This window comes from Amborella trichopoda, chromosome 6 (genome assembly GCF_054954075.1).
Source record: "Amborella trichopoda isolate Santa Cruz 75 chromosome 6, AtrichopodaSantaCruz75HAP2 v2.0, whole genome shotgun sequence".
NCBI classification, from domain to species: Eukaryota; Viridiplantae; Streptophyta; class Magnoliopsida; order Amborellales; family Amborellaceae; genus Amborella; species Amborella trichopoda.
In genome coordinates, this window is record NC_142341.1 from 50,354,693 (window position 1) to 50,364,194 (window position 9,502).

The window sequence follows — 9,502 nt, forward strand, 5'->3', positions numbered from 1 at the left end:
TGATTCAAGTAGAAGGCTAGAAAAGGATAATAGGCGTATAGTTGAAAGTAGCGAGAAAAGATATGTGGACTTAAAGCCTCACTGATAGTATGGTCTTTAATAGAGTATAATGACGGATCAAAATTCGTATAGCCGATCCCAAATAGTTGGTAAAAAGCTTTGATTATAGAATTCTTCAATGCATAGATTGACCCCAATAAAAAATATCTCCAATTACACTCTCTATGCACTTGAAAGAAAAATGAAAAGTAGCTTGTGAGTCAGGAGGCGCACTTCTATAATAACATCTCATACGTATTAAACATTCTTATAGGTAGATGTTAGAAAATGTTGGCCTCACTAAAATTTTAAATTGATGGTATTAAAACTATATATAAAAAATTTAAAAATATATTTTTTTATTTTTATTTTTTTTTTCAAATTTTTATTCTTCATGATTAAGATTTTTGTTCCCTAAAAATTTCAATTTGAAGTCCATCTCTAAAATAAATTACAGAAAAAGGATTCATTTAAATAGATGAGTAAGTGGACTCACATAAACCTTATCTAAACGATAATGTCCTACGATTGAATAGAGACTGAGGCAATTTTTGGAGCATGAGATAGGTAAATCTAAGAAAAGCCAAATTTTTTTTTTTTTTGTGAAATAAGCATCTAAATTCACATGTAGTTCCCAAAATTCACATAGAAGGAATCATCCAAGGTCTTTTAACTGAGGGAGTAGATATATAGTATGCTCCCGTGAGAGCATAACGTAGGTGCTGATAATACTGAGGCCATTTGCTACTTCGCCTTCTCCGCCCTCTCTCCTCCTCATATTCTCTCTCTGCAAAAATGTAACCATTTACAACTTCGCCTTCTCCGCCCTCTTTCCTCCTTATATTCTCTCTCTACCTCTCTCTCTAGGCCCTGAACTCTTCCCTCTCTCTTTCTCTCTCTAAACCAGTTTTTCTTCTTCTTCTGAGACAATGTCTGCGTTCTCGGCTCTCAAGATCCAACCCCCTCAGCTCCATGGCCTCAACTCCAAAAAATTTGCAGAGAAGAGCCCTTCATGTCTCAAGACCATCAGCAACCCCTTTTTGGGCTCAATTCAGAGGATCCCAAATCTTCGAAGAAGGCGGGGCGTTTCGGATCTTCCTCGTGCTGCATCCCCATCCACCATTGTCGCCATTTCGGAGCTTGTCAAGGAGAAGACGTCGAAATCTGCTGCATCAGGCCTGGTAAGTCCCCAAAGAAGTGAAATTACAAAGCCCATCTTTTTCAATTCTGCTTTAGATCACATCATGAAGTCTAGAGAGAGAGAGAGCATATGAAAATGGTTCCTTTTCCAGAGAGAGAGAGAGAATTTTTGAATTTTGGCTTGAATCTACTTTTGATTTGTAGAGGAGAGCCGGAGAGAGAGAGATCAAAACCCCCAACTATTACAAACAGAAGTGACCCAAGAAGCCAAAACCCCCTGCTCCCCACATTCACTCATTCATATTCTCTATTGAATTCACAGTTGATCACTAGAGAAGAGGGCCTTGAGCTCTATGAGGACATGATCCTAGGCCGCTCCTTTGAGGATATGTGCGCCCAAATGTATTACAGAGGCAAAATGTTCGGCTTTGTCCACCTCTACAATGGCCAAGAAGCTGTCTCCACAGGCTTCATCAAACTCCTAACGCAATCAGACTCTGTTGTTAGTACGTATAGAGACCATGTCCATTCTTTAAGCAAAGGGGTCTCAGCTCGATCTGTTATGAGTGAGCTCTTTGGCAAAACCACTGGTTGTTGCAGAGGCCAAGGTGGTTCAATGCACATGTTCTCAAAAGAGCACAATGTGCTCGGTGGCTTCGCTTTCATAGGAGAAGGCATACCAGTTGCTACTGGTGCTGCCTTCTCTTCGAAATATAGGAGAGAGGTGCTCAAAGAGGAGTGTGATGATGTGACTTTGGCCTTTTTTGGGGATGGGACCTGTAACAATGGCCAATTCTTCGAGTGCTTGAACATGGCGGCTCTTTGGAAATTGCCCATTGTTTTTGTGGTGGAAAATAATTTGTGGGCTATTGGTATGTCGCATCTGAGAGCAACCAGTGATCCTGAGATTTGGAAGAAGGGGCCGGCATTCGGGATGCCGGGCATTCATGTTGATGGGATGGATGTGTTGAAGGTGAGAGAGGTGGCAAAAGAGGCGATAGGGAGAGCGAGAAGGGGAGAGGGGCCGACACTTGTTGAGTGTGAGACTTACCGGTTTAGAGGGCATTCGCTTGCTGACCCTGATGAGCTTCGTGATCCAGGTATGTGACCACTGCTTTTCTTTTTTATTTTGGAGAAATTTTTATTGTGGATTGTTTGGATTTTGATTTCATTTTTCTTTATTTGGGATACTCCTTTTTCTGTGTCGTGTTTCTGTTAATTTGGATTGTATGCTTCCAATGCTGGAATGATAGGGATAATTGCAAGATTATGCCACAATGCATCTCTCTCTCTCTCTTTTTCTCTCCATTTTTTTGTTTGCATGCATGTGTTTGTGGTTACGTGTCTGTTATAATGTTGCTTAGTTATTTGGCTAATAATATTTGGAAATTGTATGAGTGTTGGGTTCTCTTTGGTCGCTTAATAAGTTGTGATTGGACTAAGATTTTCTCTTCTCACCTCTCTGTATATGACTATGTGTGCACTTATGAATTTGTGCCTTTTTCATGAAAGTAACAATGGGGCTCTTATTTTTTGATGAAGTTGACTGTATTGTCTGATTAACAAATGCTGCTTACTAAAATGTTATTCTTTGTGCCTATACAAAATTGTGCTACTTGAGCCTCCTGTTCTCTGTGATGTGTCTTTAATACAAAAATCTCTGAGATATAGAGTTGAGGGTGTGGGGAGGGTGATGAAGGGTGGCAAGAGAGAGAGGAGACATGATGAAGGGTGGGTGAGAGAGAGAGAGGAGGGGGAGGCCAAGAGAGTGAGGACTCAATCTATCTCTCTCTCTATTTAGTTCTGTGTGTATGTGTTCACGTGTGTGCACATGCTGTGTGTATTTGTGTGTGCATGCATGTGGGTGTGTGTGTGTTTGTGTGGGCACACGCATGTCTGCACACGTGTTGCTTCTCTGGTTTTGTTTATTGATTTGGTTGCATATTTTGTGTTTATATATAGTCTGTTTCTTTCGATTTGGAAACTGTTCTATTTCTCATTGATTCGTATTGCATGCTCTCATGGCCATACTACATAGGAATTGTCAATTGAAGCTACTTGTGTTGTTGCACCACACACTTTGACTGGTGTAATACTTTTTTCTGTTCTGGCTCGTTTTTAGACTTTCATATGGTGATCTTTTGGCTTTGATGTCTCTGATTGAATGATAAGAACTTTGCAAGCTGTTTATTATCTTTTATTAAACACATGCACATAGACAGATAGATAGAGAAGAAATTTACTAGTCATAGGATGGCGTCTTATGTGGTTAATCAACTTGTAAGTAAATTTGACCCAATTTGATGCAAAGATTGTGAAAATAAGGTTTATGTTGTTGATGGATTTCTCAATTTCAAATGAATGATTGCTAGGGTTGTTAATTTAAAGTATTAATGTTTTCTAGCTGAGTTGAAGGGAAAGGGGTTATATCTCAAATGCTCGCTGTTGGTATTTGGGGGCGCATAACAGCATTTGCATGGGAAGATGAAGAAGGGCGATATATGGTGGTGATAGGAGATATAGAGTAAATGATTGGCCCCTGGAATTAATGAGATGACTGACATACAACCAGTCAGTGGATTTAGGTTAGGGAATTTCTTGTCCTTTTTAAAGTTAACCATAGGAAAGAGAACATACCTTGGGGCTTGTAAGTGGGAGGAGTTTGCTTTCATTTTTTTTTTGGTTGAACAAGTAGAGTGAATGAGAGAGAAAGGGAACACTTGAAAAATCCCAATTTTTTTAAAATACAGGTAGCACAAAAGGAGGTTCAAGACTTACCTCACCCTTGTGACGCCAGGTTCTGATATGCCTGTTACAAACCGTCCATTAGATGGCTGCCCCATCTCGGCCTTCATCCATTTACCCCGAGGGCTCTAGAGAGGGAGATTGCTGCTGTTCCAGAGTTGGGATTCAATATTTTTTGTTCTTCTCAATTTTGGGGGACTTAATTATTTCTTTTTTTTTATGGGTCAATTTATAGGAATTTCATTTATTTTAGTTGGTACGGGTTTTTTATTACGTTGTCTGTTTTTTTTTTTTTTTTGTGTGGAAAAAAGAAGAAGGGACAAGAGTTGTTTTATTCTTAGTAAGTTGTTTTCTTTGAAAAGTGATGATAAGAGCCCGTTTTCGTTTTTTTATTTCAGCGGTCTGTGAGTTTTACAAAAAGCTTATCTTTCGGATAGTAAGTTTACCTTTTAGAAAGACAATTCTTTAGAAAGATAAGGAAATGGAGATATTGGTTCTTACTGAACGGCTAACAGGTTCTGGGTAGTACCTGTTATATGAGGGTGGGAAGCATTGGAGACAGTTGGGAAGACCTGTAAGGGGTGTAATTGGAGAATGGTGAGGGAGACTAGTAAGTCTTTGCATCAGTGATGTTGGCTTTGGGCTTGTTCTTCTTTGGACAAAGCATTTATATAGCTAAACTATTTCTGGCTAAATTAGATTAGCTAAACTAGGGAAGAGGAGAAAAGATAGCCACTCTTACCTGGAATATGACTTGAGCATTTCTTCTTTATTTCATCAGAATAAAATTGATATTTCATGAGAGTAAAAATTTCAGCTACTTGAATAATCTCATGCTATTTCCCTAGGTTGAATTCATAAGGTTTGATCTCCTTTTGAGCATGGAGCTGACACTCGTAATGCTCCTGTCCCCTTCCATTTACTTGTTATCTTTAACGACTGAATTCATTATTCTTTCCATTCCCCATTCAACCTTAAAGCTTGTGGCTTTGTTTGGGATTTTGAGTAAGCATGGAAAGATTAGGTCTCTGTCTTAGAGATGATTATTTGCAACTGTTAGTAAAACATGTAGTAGTACTTGTTGTTAACATCATGTTTAATGAATACTTAGAATTAGAAAAAACTGGAGGGGAGGGAGGGAAGATTCAAAGTGGCAGATTTTGGCTTTTGTTTCCCAGCCAATCTTTGATTTTCTCTTATACTTGTTTTTGCATGTTGGTTTACTAATGCTTGAAGAACATATGGTTGCAATCTTACACAAACAAGAAATTACACCTTGCGCTCACATCAGTACTGTTTTACTCCACTCAGAATTTTTCTTTGCTTGTATGTGCACTATATATTTGATGCTTATTCCTCTCTCTGTCTTGCCAGCTGAGAAGGCTCACTATGCTGCAAGAGACCCAATAATGGCCCTGAAGAAGTACATCATTGAGAACAACCTAGCAAATGAATCGGAGTTGAAAGTTATCGAGAAGAAGATTGATGAGATAGTTGAAGAGGCAGTTGAATTTGCAGACAAAAGCCCTCTCCCACCTCGGAGCCAGCTCCTCGAGAATGTGTTTGCTGACCCAAAAGGCTTTGGTATTGGACCTGATGGAAGGTACAGATGTGAAGACCCTGGCTTTACTGAAGGCACCGCACAGGTCTAGATATCCCAAAGACCCAAACTGGGTCCCTCTTGTGGAATTTATATTAGGGTTCTGTTAGTTCTGAAAATGAAGTTAAAGAGGTCATTGTGATATGTATGAGATTCTCCTAGTTAGCTAGGGAATTTTCCTTCCTTTCTTTATTGTAATCAATTTCTTTTGTAATCAGGCATTCTCCTATTTTTATAACAGTTCAGATTAAGAGATGCAAATTGACATAGTGATTTTTCATGCGGGTTTTACGCTTTCCAATCATTAGTGAGCTCTGAAGAAGTTTGATACCTGCTTGTAAGTGTTATTGGGAACTATTGTTTTACTGTGGATTATATTTGGAGTTTCTTCGCAAGAAGCTAAAAGATGTAATTCACTTTTTTGTTCATCTTTTGTTTATCCTTTCTGGTTCATTAACTGCACATCTCTAAGAGGAATTGGAACTATAAAATAAAGTGCGGCCTCTCTAGTTTCTACCAGTCAAAGTCGGTTCTGGCACACACAAAATTTTAACTTGATTTTGTGTGGTGTTTGTATATGTTTTTTATTTTTCATAAAGCTAAGGTTTTTTATTTATTCTGGGGATAAATTCTTTTTAAAGCATAAGTTGATAATCTGTCAAATGTCAATTACATCTCAAGAGAGAGGAACTTTATTTTTTATAGTTTACAAAAGAGTACTAGAAACAGTTGGTACTCTGTGAATTGCATCTCAAGAGAGGAGTTTTAATTTTTTATTTACAAAGGAGTCCATAGAGAATAACAAAGATATGCCATATACTTTGTCATTTTGCCCTTCTCCTCCCCTACTTTTCATATGTACATATTTTCTCATTTTATGGATGGAATGAGCTGAACTCGAGCTCACTATTTTGTTGTAGCGATATCTTTGTCAATTGTCTTGTTTTTCTTTGGTCGTGTCAGTTGCCTTGTTTTTCTTTGGTCGTATCAGTTGTCTTGTTTTTCTTTCGGGAATCCTGAGAAAGCCTACCATAATTCCACTGCTGTAAGAGGTGCAAGTATCTATATTCTGGGCCCTCACACCTGTTGATTTTTCAACTTCTTCCATGGAAAGAACGTGTTCAAGTCTTGCAGCAGGCAGGTGACTGGATGGGCAGATTGGACATGGCATTGAGACTGTAGGCATGGTGTTATTCATCTTCCAAGGACTCTGGATTCTATCTGAGAGAACATAGTGCCTTTCTGGATAGAGTTGGTCACAGGTTATGTTGGTGAAGTATTCTCGTATACATCGATGACATCACTACTGAGTTGACAAATAGGAGCAAAATGGACAGGATGGAAGTAATTCTGTTCCACTGGAGATCAAAGAGCAATTCACTCGTGTTGGTATTGCAGTAGAATTCCGTGCTCATATAAGAAGGATTGACATTTTAGTTGATGACATTTTCTCCAAATTTGTGGCTGTCCAGCAGGGAGGTAATTCCTATGTTCTATTTAAGACTGAGTTTCAAGTTCGGAAGTGTGTGGAATCAGTCCTTTGAATGTAGTTTTTTTTAATTGGTTTTATAGTGCCTGGATTGTGAACATTTAGTTTTATCCTTTTGAGGACCTGAATATTTCATTTTCTTTGAGGATCAGAGAAACTCGAAATGTGGTCATGAATATGTTTATTTTCAAGTTCTTTCTGTTGACGATTTGTGGTAATTGGTATTGTTTGTCATTTTGCTATAGTTTCTGAGAGGGGCTTCCTTATAGGAAATAAGAACCACGTGTGGCTTCTCTTTCATAGAAAAGCCAGACTCATTTTATTTTCTTGCCTCGACTCGACGGATTTTGACTTGAAGATTGATGCTAACTCAATTCTTTTTGGGGAGAATGACCTGGGGATGATAGCATGTGATTAAAGCCTCCACTCTGCCATCTTGGCTTAGGTTAGAAGTAGGAGGTAAGATCATTTTTCGCACCACAAGTGGAGGCATTGAGCAAAGGCTTCCCTGTGGAAAGAATCCTTGGGCAAAGGTCTGGTATATTAAGAATAATGTTCTTACCCATGATCTCTGAATAGAATCCATGTATATCCAATCAATAACCTGCATGTCTCCTTTTTGTTAAAGAAAAGATGTATGCCTTTATAGATGTGTCACCCACCTTGGCAATAAAAACTGAAATCAAGAGCAGCACAAGCTGAATTTTTAGGTTAATGCTTTAACTTTCAAGAGAAGAAAAAGTCAGAATTTAACATGAATGTCTAATTTTTAAGTCATTTTTAACTCATGTTATTGTATACCATTCAGAGTTTATATTGGGCAATTGCTCATGTTTGAAGAGAAAATTACTTATAAAACTAATGGAAACAGATATTGCTTTGTGTGTGTGCGCGCGTGCCTGCATGCATGGGTGTTTATTGTGTCTTGATTTTTCAGTTGATTGAATTTCAAAGTTTTGATCATGCAGCTCTCTGCCCTATGCACATCATCCTTGTACTCCAGAAGTTTGTTGCTTACAGGAAAGAATTTGTTGCTTACAGGAAAGAATTCACATATTGGATGCCTGATGCTATTGGTATTGGTATATACATTGAGTTTTATGCATGCGGCAACTTATATGGAGAAAAAGGCAGCGTGCTATATATTGTTGAGCTGATCAAATCTGAAACCATTTATTGCTTGAATGAGCTTGTCACAAAGGTTTCTGGCTTTGATTAAAAAGAAATCAATGATGTCCATATAAGTCAGGGTTGGTGTTCGTATTGGTTTGAATTAAGCTTGAAATGAGAATTTTACTCACTTGAATTTTCAAACTTAACTTGGATTACTTGAAAATTAAAGTGCTTTCAGATTATCTGTGCACTTGGACAATTCAGATTTTCTTTTCTTAATTGATTCCTCACAGGCAGTTTTTCCTGTGGAGTAATAGCAACTTTATCCTGCATGTTCTTAACTTCCATTATATTTATTAATGCCAGTTCTGGTTGTCTACGGTTTAGTAATTCATTCCTTTTGTGAATTATATATTATGTAATGGCAAACATGAGTGCATTTCTTTGGTTTTACAAACTAGATGATTAGGTATTGATTGTTTTCAGGCACCTTTTTGGAACTGTCGGAGCCATATAGATTGAAGGATATGCTTGGATGTCTACTCCTGAGATACTTGGATGCATGGTTATGCGGTTATCATGTGAATAAATAAGCATAGTCTCACTTGGTTTACTGGCCTGGCAGATTATGCAATCATTTGTGAAGCGGTGTAGCAGCAACGGATGGTTCAGCAGGTAGAGAAGTGTGACATGTCCTCCCTGGACTTTAACGAGGTATTTTTTCTTGCACATTTTTTTTTTCGTGATTGGATACCTTTTTCTCATTAAAGCAACTGCAGACACTAAAGCAGTTCCAGTCGTTTGTGAATGATGTGTTTTAATTGGGTTTCTGGAATGGTAGTTGAGTTGAATAAAGATCCTCCTTTGGTTTTGTTTTCTGCTTTTCTTTACTATTTCATAGTATCTTACTCAAAATGGTGTTCAATCTTAGTGTCTCTTGTTCTTCTGCTTAGTCTGTTACTTTCTCCAGGAATGATCTCATTAACATTCTCCTTATTCAGCTTTGTAAGAGGTCAGGCATTGCCAGGAGCATTGTTGGTACAGTGACTTGATATACCTTTTCAATTGAGGTTTGGATGATTTTAAGGCACCTTTAAAGGAACTTTGGTGGTTGCTCAAGATAGCCGAAATGTGAATGCAGTTGCCATTGGGTCTGCTGCTTTGCTTTATTCATACGAAGCTCCATTGATTCACTCTGCCAGTAGCTTATCCATATATATGTTTTTGCATAGCTAAATAAATTGTGTTGTAGGAATTGATGTAAAGTGTGTTTTTTTGTCACCTTTACGTCAAAGAAGAAAGTGTGTTTTAACTTTTGGTAAATCATAAGAGTGAACATTGCGAGTGAATGTTCATGCAACTGATACGGGTACCAA

General features: G+C 38.1%; 1 protein-coding gene across 1 annotated transcript; it reads left to right on the forward strand.

Annotated features, from left to right (window-relative positions):
• Nucleotides 1-826: 826 nt before the first annotated feature.
• On the forward strand, nt 827-5,785 carry LOC18448759 (pyruvate dehydrogenase E1 alpha). The gene is made up of 3 exons (XM_006858820.4): nt 827-1,220; nt 1,502-2,279; nt 5,299-5,785. Exons 1-3 carry the CDS (start codon nt 969-971, stop codon nt 5,574-5,576), a joined length of 1,308 nt encoding a protein of 435 aa, XP_006858882.1. The 5' UTR covers nt 827-968; the 3' UTR covers nt 5,577-5,785.
• Nucleotides 5,786-9,502: the final 3,717 nt, after the last annotated feature.